This window comes from Dasypus novemcinctus, chromosome 1, assembly GCF_030445035.2.
Source record: "Dasypus novemcinctus isolate mDasNov1 chromosome 1, mDasNov1.1.hap2, whole genome shotgun sequence".
Classification (NCBI taxonomy): domain Eukaryota; kingdom Metazoa; phylum Chordata; class Mammalia; order Cingulata; family Dasypodidae; genus Dasypus; species Dasypus novemcinctus.
Genome location: NC_080673.1, coordinates 129834997 through 129856454, shown reverse-complemented (window position 1 = coordinate 129856454; position 21458 = coordinate 129834997). Strand labels below are relative to the sequence as shown.

Genomic DNA, 21458 nt, shown 5'->3' with positions numbered 1-21458 from the left:
TGCAAGAATCCCTCACACGAGAATACATTAAAAACGCTGCATAAAAAATTTAAAAAAATTTTAATAGATAGCTGACATCAAAAGCATTGAAGGCAAATCTCCAGGTGCCAATTGTCAAAACTATGAGCAGACACTGAAGTCAGTACCCCACAGGAGAACCTGGGCCACGTGTACGCCTTGACTCCCATACAGAGATGGGAGTCAAGTCTTCAGGCTCTACACACAGCAGGGAGCTATAATTGGGCCCACCATGAAAAGGGGCTGAAAATGTTTCTGTCCATAGTGGGAACCTATAAATGTCTGTCTCCCAGCTCACGTCATAGCAGGGAATGAATTGACCTTGAATAGAATCCCTTGTGAGGGAAGCGGACTTGGCCCAGTGGTTAGGGCATCCGCCTACCACATGGGAGGTCCACAGTTCAAACTCAGGGCCTCCTTGACCTGTGTGGAGCTGGCGCATGTGCAGTGCTGATGCGCGCAAGGAGTGCCGTGCCATGCAGGGGTGTCCCTGCGTAGGGGAGCTCCAAGTGCAAGGAGTGCGCCCTGTAAGGAGAGCCGCCCAGCACAAAAGAAAGTTCAGCCTGCCCAGGAATGGCGCCACACACACGGAGAGCTGACGCAGCAAGATGACGCGGCAAAAAGAGACATAGATTCCAGGTGCCACTGACAAGGATAGAAGCGGTCACAAAAGAACACACAGTGAATGGACACAAAGAGCAGACAACTGGGGCAGGAGGGAAGGGGAGAGAAATAAATAAAAAATAAAATCCTAAAAAAAAAAAGAATCCCTTGTGAAAAAAGAACTCTGAGCTGGGGCCATGTGTCAGCTGAATTTGTGCTATTTGCGGTAACTTAAAGATGGGTCCAGACAAGTGACAAGCTGGAAAAAAGTATTTATGATTCATTATAGTGAGTATAATCAACATTGCTGATGTATAAATGTGACTGTGGCTGAAAGGGGTAGTCTATGGAGGTTAATGTCAATTGAAAGAAAGCTAGAGAAAAATCTAGGGCCTGTATAACAGTGATTTCAGTGGTGTATGATGACTGTGGTTAATAGTGCAAATACAAGGTGTTAAGAATAAGGAGATATACGGGAAAAATATAACTAATGTAATGTACAGACTACAGTTAACAGTAATACTTTAATATTTTTACAGCAATGGCAAAGAAGGTCTTATATCAATGCTAAGGGTCAGTAATGTGAGTATACAAGCCATCATGGGATTTCTCCTTTTGGAGTAATGAAAATGTTCTGATATGGATTGAGCTGATGACTGCCCAACTCTGCGATGAAAATGAGAGGCACTTAGTGTACACTTTGGATGGATTGTACAAGGCAGGGGACCATATAACACAGTGAACTCCATGGTGAATGATGGTCTGTGGTTAACAGTACAAATGTGAGAACATTCTCTCAAAAACTATAATAAAAAATACAATTATACAATACAAATAAAAATATTTGTGATTTATATCACAAAGAATTGATATACCTACTATATGGAGAAATTTAAAAGAGCATGAAAAAAGCATAATAATTTTATAGAAAAATGGTCAGGAGATCTAAACAGTTTAGAGGGAAAAAATGCACCAGTCTTAAGCACATGAAAAAATGCATAAACTCATTATAAGAAAGGATACAGGGAAGCGGATGTGGCTCAAGCGATTGGATTCTGCCTACAACATGGGAGGTGCCAGGCTCGGTTCCCGGTGCCTCCAGGAGAAGACAAGCAAGATTGCTAGCTGGCATGATGAGCAGGTGCGGCAAGCTGATGCAGCAAGATGATACAACAAGGAGAAAGGAGACACAAAGAGGAAAGACAACGAGAGATACAACAAAGCAGGCTCAAGTGATTGGGTACCTTTTTCCCATGTGGGTGGTCCCAGGTTTAGTTCCTGGTGCCTTCTAAAGAGAAGACAAGCAGACACAGAGAGCACATAACAAATGGACACAGAGAGCAAACAGTGAATGCAAACAACAGGGGGGGTTGGGGGATAAACAAATAATAATAAATGTTAAAAAAAAAAAAGGATACAAATTAAAACTACTCTGACATAACATTTCTTACCATTAGATTGACAAAAATTACTATTTGACAGTGCACTCTGTTGATGAGGCTGTAAAGAAACAACCACTCATATTTTGCTGATGGGGATACAGTTGAAGGGGATTTGGCAACATGTAGCAAAGTTTGGTGGGAGAGTTAGAGAAGAGTGTAGAAATGAAAATTATTGGTAAGGGTAACTTAAAGGGTAAAGACAGACAATAGTAAAATATGACAACAGAAAATGAAGGGATAAAATGGATGAAATAAAAAATGCCTTTACAGTAAAACATTCAATGTTAAGGGATCAATCAAAAGACATAGATAGCCTCTTGACATAAAGGTGCAATGGACACAACCAATCCAGTGTCCACATAGAAGAGGTGGCATTGGATTGGGAAAAGTGGACATAATGGACAAAGGGTATGGGGAAAGGCAGGAAGAGATGAGAGGTGGAGGCGTCTTCGGGACATGGAGCTGCCCTGGATGGTGCTTCAGAGATAATCACCGGACATTGTAAATCCTCACAGGGCCTACATGATGGAATAGAGGAGAGTATGGGCCATGATGTGAACCAATGTATATGAGGTGCAGAGGTGCCCAAAGATGTACTTACCAAATCCAATGGATGTGTCATGATGATGGGAACGAGTGTTGTTGGGGGGGGGGAGAGGGGGAGTGGGGGGGTGGGGTTGAATGGGACCTCACATATATATTTTTAATGTAATATTATTACAAAGTCAATAAAAAATAAAAAAATTAAAAAAAAAAAAAAAAAAGACATAGATAGGCAGAATGGATAAAAAAATATGAGCCATCTGTATGCTGTCCACAAGCAACTCACCTCGGACATAAGGACACAATCAGGTTGAAAGTGAAAAAATTGGAAGCAGACATTCCATACAAAAAGCAACCAAAACAGATCTGGAATGGCGATACTAATACCAGACAAAATATATTTTAAATGCAAAACTGTTATAAGAGATAAAGAAGGTCATTATATATTAATAAAAGGGGCAATTTGCCAAGAAGAAATAACTACATAAATACGTATGCATCTAAGCAGGTGCCCCAAGATTCATGAGGCACATGCTGGCAAAACTAAAGGAAGAAATAGACATATCTACAATAATAGTAGGAGACTTCAACATACCACTCTCAAGACTGGAGAAGAACACCTGGACAGAGGATAAACAAGGAAACAGATAAACTGGATAATACAATAAATAAACTATATGTAGCAGACTTTTATAGAGCATTATACCCCCACACAGCAAGATATACATGCTTTTCAAGTCCTCATGGATCCTACTCCAGGATAGACAATATGTTGGGTCTTAATGAATTAAAAAGATTGAAATTATACAAAGCATTTTCTCTGATCATAACAGAATGAAACTGAAAATCACCAATGAACGGAAAAAGGGAATATTCACAAATACAGGGAGATTAAACAACTCAAATAATCAGTGGGTCAAAGAAGAAATTGCAAGAGAATGCAGTAAATATCTTGAGACGAATGAACATGACATATTAAAACCTATGGGACACTGCAAAGGCAGTGCTGAGAGTGAAATTTATACCCCTCAATGCTTACATTTAAAAAGAAGAAAGAGCTAAAATTGAAGACCTGACTGTACACCTGGAGGAACTAGAAAAACAAACTATTCCCAAACTAAGTCAAAGGAAAGAAATAATAAAGATCAGAGATGAAATTGAGAACAAAAAAATAGAATTCTTCTTTAAGAAGGCCAACAAAATTGACAAAGCCTTAGCTAGACAAGGAAAATAAAGACAGAAAATGCAAATCAATAAAATCAGGAAATGAGAAGGGGACATTACCACTGACCCCGCAGAAATAGAAGAGATCATAAGAGGATACTATGAACAACTGTACGCCAAGACACTGGACAATGTAAATAAGTGGACAAGTTCCTAGAAAAACATGGAAAACCTATCCTGACCTTAGAAGAAATAGAAGACCTCAACAAACCAATCACAAGTAAAAACTGAAACAGTTATCAAAGATGAAAAGCCGAGACCAGATGGTTTCACAGGTGAATTCTATCAATCACTGAAAGATGACCTAATATCAATATTGCTCAAGCTCTTCCAAATACTGAACAAGAAGAATGACCAAACTCATTCTATGAAGCCAACATCGCCCTAACACCAAAACCAGGTAAAGATACTATGAAGAAAGAAAATTACAGACCAACTTCTCTAATGAACATAGATGCAAAAATCCTCAACAAAGTACGTGGAAACAGAATCCAAAAGCACATCAAAAGAATTATACAGCACGATCAAGTGTGTTTTATTCTAGGTATGCAAGGGTGGCACAACACAAGAAAATCAATTAGTATAATAAACTGCACTAATAAACTGAAGGAAAAAAACCACATGATCTTCTTCATTGATGCAGAAAAGGCATTTAACAAAACACAGCATCCTTTCTTGTTAAAAATACTCCAAAAGATAAGAATAGAAGGAAACTTCCTCAACATGGTAAAGGGCATATATAAAAAACCCACAGGAAGCATTGTACTCCACAGTGAAAGACTGAAAGTTTTTCTGCTGAGATCAGGAACAAGACAAGGATGCCCACTGTCACCAGTGATATTCAGTATCGTGCTAGAAGTTCTAGCTAGAGCAATGTGACAAGATAAAGAAATGAAAGGCACCCAAATAGGAAAGGAAGAAGTAAAACTGTCACCTTTTGCTTATGATAGGATCCTATATCTAAAAAATCCTGAAAAATCCAAAACAAAGCTACTAGAACTAATAGACAGGTTCAGGAAAGTGGTGGGATACAATATTTATATGTGAAAATCAGTAGCATTTTTATACACTACTGATGAGCAATCTGAGGAGGAGGGAAGAAAAAAATTCATTTATAATAGCAACTAAAATAATCAAATATTTAGGAATAAACTTAACCAAGGACATAAAAGGCCTATATTCAGAAAACTACAAAACAGTGCTAAAAGAAACCAAAGAAGATCTAAATAAATTAAAGAACATTCCATGTTCATGGAATAGAAGACTAAATATAGTTAGGATATCAATTCTACCCAAATTATTTTACAGATTCAACACAATCCTAATAAAAATCCCAACAGCTTTTTTTTGCAGAAATGGAAAAAGGGGCTCCAAATAGCCAAAAATATCTTTACACAGAAGAACAAAGTGGGAGGACTCTCACTTCCTGACTTTAAAGCATATTGCTTAGCTACAATGGTAAAAACAACATGGTACTTGGGGAGTGGATGTAGCAGAGTGGCTGAGTGCCTGCTTCTCATGTACAAGGTCCTGGGTTTAATACCTGGTGCCTCCTAAAAGAGAAAAAAAAGAAAGAAAGAAAACAACATGGTACTGGCAAAAAGACAGACGTATTGACCAATGGAACCAAATCGAGGATTCAGAAATAAACCTTCACATCTATGGTGAAGTGACTATTTACAAGGCTTTCAAGCTCTCCTAGCTGGGCCAGAACAGCCTATCAACAAATAGTGCTGGGAGAACTGGATATCCATATCCGAAAAAAGAAAGAGGACCCCTATCTCACAACTCATACAAAAATTAACTCAAAATGAATCAAAGACCTAAATATAAATGTAAAACCAAGGGAAGCAGATTTGGCCCAAGCAACTGAGCTCCTGCCTACCACACGGGAGGTCCCTGGTTCCGTTCCCAGTGCCTCCTAAAGGAGACAGCAAGCTGGTGCAACAAGATGATGCAACAGGAGACATAAAAAGAAAAACACAATAAGAGTCACAACGAAGCAGGGAATGGAGGTGGCTCAAGCAATTAGGTGCGTCCCTCCCATATCAGAGGTCCTGGGTTCAGTTCCCAGTGTCTCCTAAAGAAACAAGGAAGATGAACAGACACAGCAAATGCAAACAATGAGGGGATGGGGATAAATAAATAAATAAATAAGTAAATCCAACAACCATAACACTTCTAGAAAAAAATGTAGAGAAACATCTTCAAGATCTTGTGGTAAGCAGTAGTACACCCAGTGCATGAGCAATAAAAGAAAAACACAGATAAATGGGACCTCTTCGAAATTAAACACTTTTGCTCTTCAAAGACTTTGTCAAGAAAGTAAAAAGGCAACCAACTCGATGGGAAAAAAATACTTGGAAACCAATATCTGACAATGACAAAAAGACAAGCAACCCAATTTAAAAAGGGCAAAAGACTTGAATAGATTTCCAAAGAGGAAATACAAATGTCCAAATAAACATGAACACATGAAAAAAATGTTCAACATTACTAGCTATTAGGGAAATGCAGATCAAAACTTACAATGAGACACTGTTTCATATGTTATAGAATAGCCATCATTAAAAAAACCTGGAAAACTACAAATGTTAGGGAGGATACGGAAAAATAGGCACATTCCTTCACTGTTTGTAGGACTGTAGAATGGTGTCAGCTCTATGGAAGTCAGTTGGCAATATCTCAAGAAGCTGAATACAGAACTGTCGAATGATCCAGTAATCCCATTATTAGGAAGATATTTAGAAGAACTGAAAACAATAATATGAACTGACATTTGCACACTGAGGTTCATAGCACCACTATCTACAATTCCTAAAATATAGAACCAATCTATCAACCAATGAATGGCTAAACAAAACGTGGCATATATACACAATAAAATACTATTAGCTGTAAGAAGAAATGAAATCGAGATGTATATGACAACATGGACGAACCCTGAGGACATTATATTGAGTGAAATAAGCCAGACACCAAAGGACAAATATTGTGTGATCTCACTAATATGAACCAAATATGATGAGTAAACTCATAGAGGTAAACTCCAGAGTATCGGTTACTAGGTGATGGAATGTGGTGGTAAGAAAGGAGCTGATGCTTAAATGTATATAGAATTTTTAATAAGGTTTATTGTAAAAGTTTGGAAAAGAAGAGAGTTGATGGTAACACATTATAGTGAGTATAATTAACACTGCTGATTCATAAATGTGACTGTGGCTGAACGGGATAGGCTATGGATACAAATTTCAATTGAAAGGAAACTAGAAGATAATCAAGGGTTTTCTAATGTCTAACATAATTTTGGTGGTGGATAAAAATTGTGCTTAATAGTAAAATATAAAATATAAGAAGGTTCTTCTTTTACAAAGTGTTACTGGTTATACATGGGAAAATCACAACTAATGCGTTTTATGAACAATAGTTAACAGTAATATTCTAATATTTTTAGCAGTGGCAAAGAAGATATTATATCAGTTCTAAAGGACAACAATGGGTATGAGATTTTTACTTCTGCAGTAATAAAAACGTTTTAAAAATGACTGATGGGAAGCAGACTTGGCTCAATGGTTAGAGTGTCTGCCTACCACATGGGAGGTCCAAGGTTCAAACCCAGGGCCTTCTTGACCCGTGTGTATAACTGATGCACACAAGGAGTGCTGTGCTATGCAGGGGTGTCCCCTGCGTAGGGGAACCCCATGTGCAAGGAGTGCACCCCATAGGGAGAGCCGCCCAGTGTGAAAGAAAGTTCAGCCTACCCAGGAGTGGCACTGCACACACAGAGAGCTGAGGCAGCAACATGACACAACAAAAAGAGACACAGATTCCCAGTGCCACTGACAAGAATACAAGTGGACACAGAAGAAGACACAGCAAATGGACATAGAGAACAGGCAACTGGGGCAGGGCAGAGGAGGAAGGGGAGAGAAATAAAAAAATAAATCTTAAAAAAAAAAAGACTGATGTGTTGACAGTATAAGTCTATGATGAAAATAAGATCCACCGAGTGTACACTTTGAATGGATTGTACAAAGCATGGGACTCTATAAGACAGGGAATCCAGTGGTAGAGAAGGACTGTGGTTAACAGAGCAAATATGAGAACATTCTCTCATGAACTATAACAAATATATAATACTAATACAGGATGTTATTAATTGGGTGGTTTGGGGAAAAACATACCAAATGTAAGATATGGGCGATAGTAATATTTTGATGATTCTATTTCATAGTTTGTATACTAACAAATGTTTCACAATAGTGCAAGGTGGTGGTGGTGGGGTGATATATGGGAGCCTGTATGATGATATGCAGATTTTCTTTGTAAGTTCACAACTTGTAGTATACACTTACTGATTATGTATGTTCATTTATGAATGATATACTTCAATAAAATATTAAAAAATAATAGCATCCTATCCAAACTGATTTATAGATTCAATGCAATACCAATAAAAATTGTAACAGCCTACTTTGCAGAAGTAGAAAAGAAAATTACCAAATTCATTTGGAAGGGAAAGGCATCCGAATAGCCAAAAGCATTCTGAAAAAGAAGAGTGAAATGGGAGGAATTTCACTGCCTGACCTTGAAACATATTACAAAGATACAGTGGTCAAGACAGCATGGTACTGGCATAAAGATAGACACATCGATCAGTGGAATAGAATTGAGAATCCAGAAATAAACCCTCACCTATATGGTCAACTGGTTTTTGACAACCCTACCAAGTCCATGTTAACGGGACAGTCTCTTCAACAAATGGTGCTGGGAGAACTGGAGATTCATAACCAAAAGAATGAAAAAGACCCTATCTCACTCTCTATGGAAAAATCAACTCAAATGAATCAAATACCTAAATACTAAAGCCAGGACCATAAAATTACTAGAAGAAAATGTAGGGAAACATCTTCAAGACCTTGTAGTAGGTGGTAGTTTCTTGGGCCTTACAAGCAAAGCATGCAAAACAAAAGAAAAAATAGATAAATGGGACCTCCTCAAAATTAAACACTTTTGCACCTCAAATGACTTTGTCAAAAGGGTGAAAAGGCAGCCAACTCAATGGGAGAAAATATTTGGAAATCACCTGTCAGATAGGGGTTTAACACCCAGGATATATAAAAAGATGTTACAACTCAACAATAAAAAGACAAACGACCCAATTAAAAAATGGGAAAAAGACTTGAATAGATATTTGTCCAAAGAAGAAATACAAATGGCAAAAAAGCACATGAAAAAAATGCTTACTGCCCCTAATGATTAGGGAACTGCAAATCAAAACTAGAATGATATCATTTCATACCATTCATATCAGAATGACCACTATTAAAAAGACAGAGAACTTCACGTGTTGGAGAGGATGAGGAGATATAGGAATAGTTATTCACTGTTGGTGGGAATGTAGAATGGTACAGCCACAGTGGAGGACTGTTTGGCAGTTCCTAAAAAAGTTGAATATAGACTTGCCATGTGACCCTGCAATACCACTACTGACTATATACCCAGAAGAACCGAGAGCAGTGACACAAATAGACATCTGCACACCTATGTTCATAGTGGCATTATTCACAATTGCCAAAAGTTGGAAACTACCCCAGTGGCCATCAACTGCTAAAAGGATAAACAAACTGAGGTATAGTCACACGATGGACTATTATGCAGCTGTAAGAAGAGATAAAGTGGTAAAGCATGTGACAACATGGATGAACCTGGAGGACATTATGTTGAGGAAAGCAAGCTAAAAAAAAAGGACAAATACTATATGATTGCGTTACTATGAACTAAACATATTGTGTAACATATTGTATGATTCAAAAAAAATTAATATGTATCCAGTATATTAAGTTGAGAAATGTATGTTCTTACTCAACTGTATTTTCTTTTTATTTTTTAATTAGTTTATATTTTCAACTATTAAATGTACAAAATAAAGTTAAAAAAATAATAATTGCATCAACTCTTGGGATTAAGAATTCAGTTGACAATGCCATCAGTAGTCAATTAAAATTTAATAAAATATTGTTAAAAGAAAAAAATGAAAAGACATATATACACAAGATTAAAGACACAGTTAAAAGGACAAGAATTAATCCAAATATTTATCAATAGGAAACTGATTGAATAAACAATGCTACCACAAAATGGAGTACATAAAGCTGTACAAAGGAATAAGGAATATTTTTACATTCTGTTAGATCATAATCTATAGAATATATTATTAAGTAAAAGAAGCAAGGGGCAGGACAGGGTATATTGGATACTACCATTTATTCCAGAAAAGGGAAAAATATGAACACACCCACAAATTTATTTGCTTAAAATGTAAGAATAAACCAAAAATAGTTACTTGTAGGTGGATGGAAAGAACAGAGTGGAGGGGACAGAGATGAAAACTAAATTACTCTTGTAGAGATGACTTTGGAATTGTGGCATATTAAATATGACTGGAAATTATTTGACACTTCTCCCAATCTACAGGGTAAGTGCTGCTGTGCCAGTTTCCAGGCTCAGGCCTCAAGAAATGGATAACTTCTACTTCCTTCTGCTTGGAGCTTTTGCTCTTGAAATGATCACTTTAGGGGAAGCCAGCTGCTGCATAAGGAGTTTGGCTAGTCTGAAACCGACTGCCATGCTGGGAGAAGACTAAGCCACATAGAGAGGCCTGGGATGATGAGATACCAGGTGGGGAGAGAGAGAGGCCCAAGCACTTCAAGACCCTAAACAGTGAATGAAGAAGCCATCTTGGAATTTGTGGCGCCTCCAATCCCAGTTGCCCTGAGGCTCAGAGACAAACCACTCAACTGGGCCCTTCACACGTTCCTGACGCACAAAATCACGAGCAGAATGAAACTTTAGTCACTAAATATTGGGGTTATAAATGTTTTATAAGACTACAAATACAAATTTAAATCAAAATGAAATAAAATCAATCTCAAAAAGCAAAAGCAAAAAAATTAAACGAAATTAAGTAAGTTGGTGACATAACCACACAAAAAGGCACTATTTCAAATGACTTCAAAATTCAGTATTTGTACATTCCTAGTGGGCTATATCCTAAGGACAAAAAGAAATATAAAGAAATTTCAAAGTTTTCAGTAATCGTATTGTTGTTATTATTTTGATACTATTTTTTATATAGTGTAGTTTTCAGTAATCATATTGTTATTATTATTCTGATACTATTTTTTATGTAGTGTAAGATAAAGTAAATAGTATTTGTGGTGGTTTGGAACTGTATGTGCTCCAGAAAATCATGTTCTTAAAGCTAATCCAGGGAAGCAGACTTGGCCCAATGGATAGGGCGTCCGTCTGCCACATGGGAGGTCTGTGGTTCAAACCCAGGGCCTCCTGACCCGTGTGATGAGCTGGCCCATGCGCAGTGCTGATGCGCGCAAGGAGTGCCCTGCCACACAGGGGTGTCCCCCGCGTAGGGGAGCCCCACGCTCAAGGAGTGTGCCCCGTAAGGAGAGCCACCCAGCGAGAAAGAAAGTGCAGCCTGCCCAGGAATGGCGCCGCACGCACGGAGAGCTGCCACAACAAGATGACGCAACAAAAGAAATACAGATTCCCAGTGCTGCTGATAAGGATAGAAGCGGTCACAGAAGAACACAGCGAATGGACACAGAGAGCAGACAACTGGGGGTGGAGGGGGGAAGGGGAGAGAAATAAAATTTAAAAAAAGCTAATCCATTCCTATGGGTGTGGACCCATCGTAGGTAGGATATTTTGATGAGGCTGTTTCAGTTAAGGTGTGACCCACTTCATTCAGGATGGGTCTTAATCCTCTTACTAGAGTCCTTTATAAATGGAATGAACACAGAGAGAGACAAAGAGAAAGCCACGGAAGCAAGAAGCAGATATCAACGAAAACCCTGGAAGCATCTACAGTCATGTTGGTCCTTGCTCACTTACTGTGTTCTTCCCTGTATTAGGACCAGATTCCCCAGGACCTGGGTTCCCACACTCTAAGGACATTATTCCTTCTCCTCCATGCCCCCTCATTCACATTCCCAGGTCATTTTCCTCAAAGGTAAATCCAAAGGTCACTGATTTTTTCCAAAGTACTAATTTTGGAAAAATTAAGCCGTCTATCTTGTTCACTTCTGGTCTGACAGACCATCAGTTCCTTGAATATGCCTCACTTCTTTCCACACAGCCTTTGCACATGTTGCACCCTCTGCCTGCAATGCTCTTCTGCTCCCTTTTCCCAACCTTATTTCACTCACTTGTATGTGTATAATTTGGGATAAACCTCAATGGACAGCACTGACCCCTGACTAATTTTGATTCTGTCAAATGTAGTTCACCAAGGCCTAAGGTATTCAGCTGAGTGTTCTGTGATCACATCACAAAAAAAAAGAAGCTGATATCTGAGAGGTGGCTTGAGGAGACATGCAATGGTTTCCTGCTTCTACTCTGAGCAGCATGATGGACTAATTCCCAATTCCTCTCTGTGCAATATGGATCTTGGGGCACCCATAGCTGGTTTGGGAGATGGGAAACACATACCCTTCTCTGCATTCTGAAAAGCAAAATGATGTTGGGTAGAGGTGCCACTTCCCATAGCCCAGTGCGGTTCCTGCGGGACACGGATAGAAAGTCTAAGGGTGTTGAGCTGTTTGCTGACCAAAGGAAGAGAAAGTCTGCAATGGAAAAATTTAGGCAGGGTATTAGTGCAAATTGACCAGATTATCTATGAATCTTGTTTCCCACGTTATTAAAAATAAAAAAGAAATAAAAAGTGAGACTCTTACGTGTGAGCAGTCTCTCTACCTCCCTAATATCTGTACAAGGGGATCCTTTCCTGAGAATTCCTTTCATTGGTCATTTCATATACCTCTTGTGTTTTCAACGCTTCTACTTTTTTTTAAAAACCTTTATTTTTTTAATCCCCGCTCCCCCCCCCCCGCTCCTCCCCCCCCCCCCCCCCCCCCCCCGTTGTCTGTTCTCTGTGTCCATTTGCTGCGTCTTGTTTCTTTGTCCACTTCTGTTGTCGTCAGCGGCACGGAAAGTGTGGGCGGCGCCATTCCTGGGCAGGCTGCACTTTCTTTCGTGCTGGGCGGCTCTCCTTACGGGGCGCACTCCTTGCGCGTGGGGCTCCCCTACGCGGGGGACACCCCTGCGTGGCACGGCACTCCTTGCGCACATCAGCGCTGCGCATGGCCAGCTCCACACGGGTCAAGGAGGCCCGGGGTTTGAACCGCAGACCTCCCATGTGGTAGACGAACACCCTAACCGCTGGGCCAAGTCCGTTTCCCTCTTTTTAATTTTTAAAGAAGCTTTAGATTACATAAATGTTACACCAAAAATATAGGGGATTCCCATATACCCCATCCCCAACCCCTCCCATAATTTCCTACGTTAATATCATCTCATTAGTGTGGTACATTTGTTAGAACTGATAGACACATACTGAAGCATTGCCCCACATAATTTTATGGGTCATTATTCATTTTGTCTACTGACTTTTCAAAACTTTCTCCTATGCCTCTTCATCTGGCAAGTTTTACTCATCTCTAGGGCTCACTTTAGGCACCACCTTCTTCAAAGATGCCAGTTTGTTATGTCCCTCCACCTAGCTCCCCTGTGTCCTATTCTTATCGGCATCACTGCAATAACAGATCACAATTTTCTCTTTTGTATCTTGCTACTATTATACTGTGAGTTCCTTGAGAGCAAAGATTGTATCTTATCCATCATTTAATCCTTGGGATTTAGCACAGTGCTTGACACATAGTAGAGATTCAAATAAATGTAAAGTGAATAAACTTTTCACCATATTTTTATATGACGGAGATGGATCTTTCTCTAGCTCTTATTCAGGAAGCAATGTGAGATGTACTGACTTAATGCTGAGAATGGACTCCTATATTTTTTCACTTCCTCACTTCTACCCCACGCTCCTACCTCTATTCTTGAAGGCTGTTGAATTGGGGATTATTAATGAGTTATTACCAATGCCCTTACAAATCAAAATGAAAGACTTACCTTATTTATGTTGGCTAGCTTATTCTGAATAAGAAACCAAAGAGAAAAAAATCTACAGTCTATTTTTTGCATTCAAAAAGGTCCCCACTTATAAGAGATGGCATGGGGAGGTTGATTTGGCTCAATGGACAGAGTGTCTGCCTACCATATAGGAGGTCCAAGGTTCAAACCCAGGGCCTCTTGACCCTTATGGTGAAGCTGGCCCACGCGCAGTCCTGATGTGCTCAAGAAGTGCTGTGCCACACAGGGGTGTCCCCTGCGTAGGGCAGCCCCATGCACAAGGAGTGTGTCCCATAAGGAGAGCCGCCCTGCAAAAAAAAGTGCAGCCTGCCCAGGAATGGTGCCGCACACATGGAGAGCTGATGCAGCAAGATGATGCAAAAAGAGACACAGATTCCTGGTGCCACTGGCAAGAATACAAGCGGACACAGAAGAACACACAGCGAAAGGACACAGAGAGCAGACAACTAGGGGAGGGGGGAAGGGGAGAGAAATAAAAAACACATCTTTAAAAAAAAAAAAGGCATACGAGCTCAACACAGAATGATGACATGGATATTAATTATTGCTGACTCAGGGATTGTTACTACATAAGTCCTCTTTTGCCTGTTAGGAACGTTCTTTCTTATAAGATTTATAAATCCAAAAATTGTAGTAGAGTAAGACTACTTTGTCAGTCATCAACACTGTAAAAAAGTCACTGGCGATAGAAATAGTACACTCTTATAGGTGAGGAGGTGGTAGTGATAAGACCACTCAACTATTTGAAACAAAATCTAGGGTGAAAGAAATGAAGTCCCATTAGGCAGTCACAACAACTTGGATCATCAAGGACAAACAGATGTGCCCTTTTTTTTTTTGACTTAAACAGCAGAAATTTATGGACTCACAGTTTTACAGGTGATAAATAAAATCTGGTAGGCTCCATTTGGAGGTACCCATGCTAAGTCTTTCATCAGCAAAACCAAAAATCTAAGCTGGTTTCTGTTTCCTATAAATGCCTGACTTGCCCAGAAATCCAAATTTAAATACAGGATATGTTTTTATTTGTGATGTGGAAGGGAAAGTGGGGAGCAAGCTGTCACTAGAACAGCAAAGGTGCTTTGGGACTCATTTGTTTCTGGTTGCTGTTATGTATGGATATGGATAACCTGATTATAGGCTGGTTTGGCAGTGAAATGAGGTTATATTTGAGGAATGTTTTGCAGATGTTTATCTTTGTCAATGAAAAGCACGAATAAGGAAGTTCCTTAAAAGTCACTCTCAGAAATGTCTTTAAATTCCTCATCACCCCCCAAAAAACCACATTAAATATTTATCAGTACAGGATTGACCAAATATCTCATGATACATTAAAAGCAATGAAATAGTATTCAACCGTGAAAGAGAACAAGGCAAGTCTATATGAAATGGTATGAAAATATCCTCAAGATCATAGTTACATGAAGAGAAGGAAATTGCAGAACAGCATGTTTAACGTGATCTTATTATGTAAAAACCTGCCAGTTAAGCATATGCACCAAACTGTCCATAGTGATTACCTCTGGAGGATGGTATTGGGTGAGAGACATTCATTTTTAACTTTATACAGCTTTATTATAGCTTTCATAATTAAAAAGCAATAAATTATATTTTTCCAAAATTTGTCCCATATAAGAGAGAAATCAGAAAGTGGCTCTAACTAAATAAGCATCACATACAGCTACTTAAATGAAGACCACATTATCTACAGACCAGCAGGGAAGGTTTCCTAAAAGTCACTAAGAAAACGAAAATATTTCTTAAAGGAAAATCTGAAAAAGTAAAAATTTCCTTGGTCCAGACATGCAGAATGAGCTAAATGGAGCCTGCAATTGCTTCACCAGCACTTTTGGTAATGACTGGCTGCTTCTCCTGCTCAGGATTTCCCATGGGCAGGGGCTTGTAACTAGAACTAAATGCATCGCCTGGGTGAGAACCTCCGCCCTCTAGGATCTGACCTGTATCATCCACACCCGAGACCATCATTTTGAAAAAGTAGGTAATTGTTTTTCTGACCACTACGTGAACCTAAGAAATGGAAAGAAAACTGCTGATGGACTTGAAGACCCCAAAACACCCACAGCAAAGACCCTCCCCGGTGAGGTGATACGGTAGCAGAGGGGCTTGGCTGGTTTCTGTCCCCTGATCAAACCTGTATATTATATCCTGCATGACAATATGTTTGTCGCCCTCAGGTCTCACCTATATTTTGTAGTTTAGGCTGGAAAGAAAGCTCCTACCTCCGGTGGTGGCTTTGACGATGAGATACTCTGGGGGAGAATCCTCTAACACACTGGCGTGGCCCCCACCTGCCTTCAGAGCGGGCGGGGGGGTCCCTGCTGGTCTGATTTCCTCCAGTCCTATCGGTCGATAAGTAGGGTGCAGCCCGAATGTGGCTTTCCTTCTCCGCTCTGACGACACCCACAGCCCTGGCCCAGCGATTTAGGGTGATGGGAGAATGGTTCCGGGCCCCCCCTCCGGGCCTCCCCCTCCTGCTCCCCACTCCGGGCCCCCCCTCCCGGCCGCCCCCTCCCCCCCCTTCCAGGCCCCCCTCCCGGCCGCCCCCTCCCCCCCTTCCAGGGCCCCCCTTCCAGGCCCCCCCTCCGGGCCGCCCCCTCCCCCCCTTCCAGGGCCCCCTCCCGGCCGCCCCCTCCCCCCCCTTCCAGGGCCCCCTCCCGGCCGCCCCCTCCCCCCCTTCCAGGCCCCCCCTCTGGGCCACCCCCTCCCCCCCTTCCAGGCCTCCCCTCCCGGCCGCCCCCTCCCCCCCTTCCAGGGCCCCCCTTCCAGGCCCCCCCTCCGGGCCGCCCCCTCCCCCCCTTCCAGGCCCCCCCTCCCGGCCACACACACCCCCCCCCCCTTCCAGGCCTCCCCTCCTGGCCGCCCCCTCTGGGCACTAGGCATCCCCGACCTGGCTCAAGTCAGCTCCACGAGGGGCATTGGACTGCATGTCGGGGCGGTCTTCCCACCTCCTGAGGAGGTTTCTCTTCTGCTCATTCCGCCCCACCCCCAGATCTAAATCTTCTTATCCCGCGGATTAGCAGACTGGTTTTAGCCCGAGCTTCTTAGCCCAGAAACACCAGCGTGCTGACGAAACAGCAGGCCTGGGGGCTGGCAGAGGCCACTCCGGAGCTGGAGCGTGCTGGGCCGAAAGCTGCACAAGAGACCCTAGGAGTTTTTCTCTTGTCTCTGGCTTTTCTCTGTTCGCAAAACCTAATTCAATGAACCTTTCATGTTCACTCCCACTTGAGAACTAATTAAAATACACATATTTTTAGGAGGTAAGGGTACATCGTACATGAAAAGCTGGTGTCCAACCAGTGAGGTACACCTGCCCTCCATAGATATATATATATATCCACACACACCCCTTTAAATAGAGCCTAAATTATTGTTAATCACTGCTCCCAGACAACTCACTTTTTCAATTGATCTAAGATGCTTAGGTGTTGAGCTGGTGGGTACTAAATAGTCCATGGGAACCTGTGGAAAAACTTACACTGTTTACTTATGTTTACTTAGTAGCTCAAGCTTGTTAATTGTGTTAATCAAATCCTCTTGTTATTTATTCTTCCTGATCTGTCCAACTTGAAATAAGTGTTTTGAAGATTTCTGCCATGGGTACAGGTTTATAAATTTCCCCTAGTATTTCTGAGTCTTTAAATTATATGTTTTGAAGCTATGAAATTGGCTATTAGATTGAACCATATGAAACTGTCAACAATTGTATAGTTTTAATACGTGAAGGCTTATGGTTCTTTTATATTCTTGGTAGTGGGTGCCTTATCAAAATAAAATATCACTCTGCCCTTTTAAATCTTTTTTGTCTGAATTCTTGTCTGATATTAATATTTTCATATCAGCTCACTTTTTGTTAGTGACTGACTGCTTACATTTTTTCCCCCAAGTTGACTAAAAGTTAAATGACTGATGAAATCCAGCAGTGTTGAGAGTATGAGGAAAAGGGCCCTCTATATACACTATTTGTGGGAATCATAAATTGTTTCCCTTTTTTGGAAAGCAATTAAAAATCTGAAATGTGTAAACCCTTTGATCCAGAAATCCCACTTAGGTATCCTATAAAACTATATGCCCATAAGGTATATAAGGATTTTTTTTTTTTAAAGATTTTTAAATTTATTTCTCTCCCCTTTCTACCGCCCCCCCCCAATTGTCTGCTCTCTGTGTCCATTCGCTGTGTGTTCTTCTGTGTCTGCTTCTATTCTTGTCAGTGGCCCAGGAATCTGTGTCTCTTTTTGTTGCGTCATCTTGTTGCATCAGTTGTGTGTGTGTGCGGTGCCATTCCTGGGCAGGCTGCACTTTCTTTCATGCTGGGTGGCTCTCCTTACGGGGCACACTCCTTGCATGTGGGGCTTCCCTACACGGGAGACACCCCTGTGTGGCAGGGCACTCCTTGCTGCACATCAGCACTGCATGTGGGCCAGCTCCACATGGGTTAAGGAGGTCCTGGGTTTGAACTGTGGACCTCCCATGTGGTAGGCAGATGCTCTATCTGGTGAGCCAAGTCCTCTTTCCTATAAGGATTTTCATTACCACTTTGTAATCATGAAAAACTGGACATAACCTCAAAGTCCATAAGTTGTAGAATGGTTAAATAACCTATGGTAGATCAATACCTTTTGTTATGGAAAAATGCTCACATTTGTTATGTGATAATGGTAAGCTGCTATAAATTCTTTTGTAAAAATCCATGTTAATATGCATAAAAATTCTTGATACAGAGAGCAGTTCTCTAGGGAGTGCTATTGGAGAGGGATGTGAGTGGGAGAAGCAGATGACACAACTATTGTTTCATTAATTTTTATAATAAAGGAAGCAGATGTGGTTCAATTGATAGAGCATCCGCCTACCATATAGGAGGTCCAGGGTTTGAACCCAAGGCCTCCTGGACCACGCGCAGTGCTGCCGCGTGCAATAAGCGCCATGCCACGCAGGGGTGTTCCCTGCATAGGGGAGGCCCACGCACAAGGAGTGCGCCCCACAAGGAGAGCTGTCCCGTTCAAAAAAAAGCACAGCCCACCCAGGTGTGGCACCACACGCACAGAGAGCTGACACAGCAAGATGACGCAATAAAGAGAGACACAGATTCCTGGGCCACTGTCAAGAATGCAAGTGAACACAGAAAAACACACAGTGAACGGACACAAGAGAGCAGACAATAATCAGGGGAGGGGGGAAGGGGAGAGAAATAAATAAAATTTTTAAAATTCTAAAAAATAAAATTTTATAAGTATATATTACTCATATACTTAAAAAAATGAGGATGTTTTTAAAATGACTTCTCTTCATCTCCAATACAACCACCAAGCCATCGTCATGTCTTATCTGTTCTACTACAATATCACTCTAACTAGTTTTCTCTTTTGCACTGCTGGTCCCTTCCAATGCACTCTCCACATCATACCCAGAGTGAACTTTAAAATGTTTGTCTGTTTTTTACATAAATATGAAAAATACAGCTCTTTCATTTTCAAATACTTTACAGGGACAAATATCTGAAAAAAACATTCCCCTTAGAAAACTCCTAGAAATACTAAACAAACATCTTTCTTAAGTACTTAATGCTTAGCTAAGCTTGCAAGTAAATAAGAAAAATCAGACAGGCCAAAAGTAAAGGGAGGAGAGTAAACTAGAAGAGGAAACTAGAGGTCAGTAGTCACTGAGGAAAGGCATTTGCTGGTCCCAGTAACTTTGAACGTTGGGTTTTTAACAACTGCCTTGGACACAAGTACTTGGGTCATGTAGGAGATGCAGTTAAAATATATAAAGCTGGGATCTTCAAAGCTGGGACTAGTGAAAAAAAAACCTGCTTGTCAGAAAAAGGATACAAATAATGATAAAACTGTCTTCTCAGCCTGTGCAGGGGTGGGCAGTAGGGATCTTTTCCGACAATATGTAACGACAGGCCTGGCCTCATACAGATTTGAGATTTCAGTTTACTACCTGTGTGGTTTCTTAGGAAACCACAAGCTGAAAAATAACAAAAGCCTCTTTGGAGGACACACCATCAACCCAGGCCCTTAGGATTTTTAGAGATCAAACCCAGTGGAGCAGGTTTCCCAATCCAAAATTACAAAACATCCATGGAAACCATCATGGTTTCCACGACATTGCAGAGTGGAATAAAAGACATACATCTGAGACTTGAGGAGCACAACAAATCCTAAGCAGGCTAAGTATAAAGAAATCTCCGTCTAGCTGCAATGTAGTCAAACAACACAATATAACAAACAAAGATCTTAAAATCAATCAGAGATTTAGGTTACTTAAATCATTTTCCTGGTTAAAAGCTTTTGGCTTTGCTATGGCTCATTAAAATCAAAGTATTTCTCAAATTTCCTTCAAAGACCATAGTACATTTTCAAAAAAACAAGAATGGAGTAGAAATTTCTGATCTCAATTGTAGTGTAATATGTCTGGGCATCTGTAAACTACTTTTGATATTTGATTTTATAAAGGCCATTGGATGATAGGAACTTAACAGTGTTCATCCAACATGGTGCAAGAAGGAACAAGAATATTCAGGGCTATTGGACAGGGGTGCAGTATGGTGGGGCAGGGATGGCCCATATGTGGGTAACATTTCCTTCTAGACATTCATTTTCCTTCATTCTGCAGGTACACTAAATAAGAGCATCCAATCAAAACTCCTTTGTTCATGCTTCTAACCTTTTCTGACTTCATCCTCAAAGAAGTTTCTTTGGTGCACGTGTGAAAAAAAGCAAAGTTCACAAAGCGGCTGTGCATGCACTTACATGACATTTGAATAACTGCTAAGAGAGCTGCCTTCTCAGGAGAGCTGTTCAGAACCACATGACTTCAGGTGTAAAGCAGAAAGGAGAACACATCACTACGTATCTTGGAAAATGTTTTTATTCTCATTGCCAGGACCTCTTTCAACATTTTATTAACCAATGATAAGTGACCATCAGAAATAACTTCGTTTCACAATGCTTTCAGAAACCAATAAGAAAGTAGCTAAAATGAGGTCCATCCGGTTTTTAAAACATTTGAAATATAAAAATATCAGAATCCCATCACATGGAAATAAATGATCAAAGGTCAGACTAACAAATATTCAAATGAGCCTCTATTCAAAGTAGAGTTTTCTGTTTCTTTTAGAAGAGCCTCTTTTCTTAGGTTCTTCCAGAAGTGCTCCGCGAAGAACACAGGTCTTGCCCACTCCTTTCTTCAGTGGGTAAGCTGAGCTATAATAGCATGGCTCTATGCTACCATCGGAAGCTAGGCATAAAGACCTCTGTGACCTTTTTTCTTCGAGTTGTTGAAGATAAGATCGAAAAAAAGAGAAGGTCAAGCAAAACACGAAGAAAGGAGAAAGCAATAAGTCCATTATTTACTTTATGAAAACAAACCCCAAAGTGTTCTCCTCTGGCACCACTTTACAGTGAAAAGTTTAATGAGGAAGAAGCCAGTATGGTTCATAAAATAATACAATAATTTTTCTTTGTTTCACTTTATCAAGTGCAGTTCTCCAAGAATTTCATTTTTTTAAAATCATCTGTAAGGGGAAAAAAGATAAATGCATTTAACTCAAACCCTGATTTGATTCCAACGGTAAGTGAATGACCAAAACATTAGGTC

At 40.5% G+C, this 21458-nt stretch overlaps 2 protein-coding genes across 2 annotated transcripts in view; both read right to left on the bottom strand.

Annotated features, from left to right (window-relative positions):
- Positions 1–12467, bottom strand: part of PPEF2 (protein phosphatase with EF-hand domain 2) — a 45651-nt gene extending 33184 nt beyond the window's left edge. Inside the window, exon 1 of the mRNA XM_058296799.2 lies at positions 12339–12467. Coding sequence (XP_058152782.1) covers positions 12339–12393 — 55 coding nt within the window. The 5' untranslated portion in view covers positions 12394–12467. The remainder of the gene's footprint in view (positions 1–12338) is intronic.
- An 8246-nt stretch (positions 12468–20713) lies between these two features.
- The window catches only part of NAAA (N-acylethanolamine acid amidase), a 37354-nt gene continuing 36609 nt past the window's right edge, over positions 20714–21458 (bottom strand). Inside the window, exon 11 of the mRNA XM_004472575.5 lies at positions 20714–21375. The gene's annotated coding sequence lies outside the window, so the exon portion shown is untranslated. The remainder of the gene's footprint in view (positions 21376–21458) is intronic.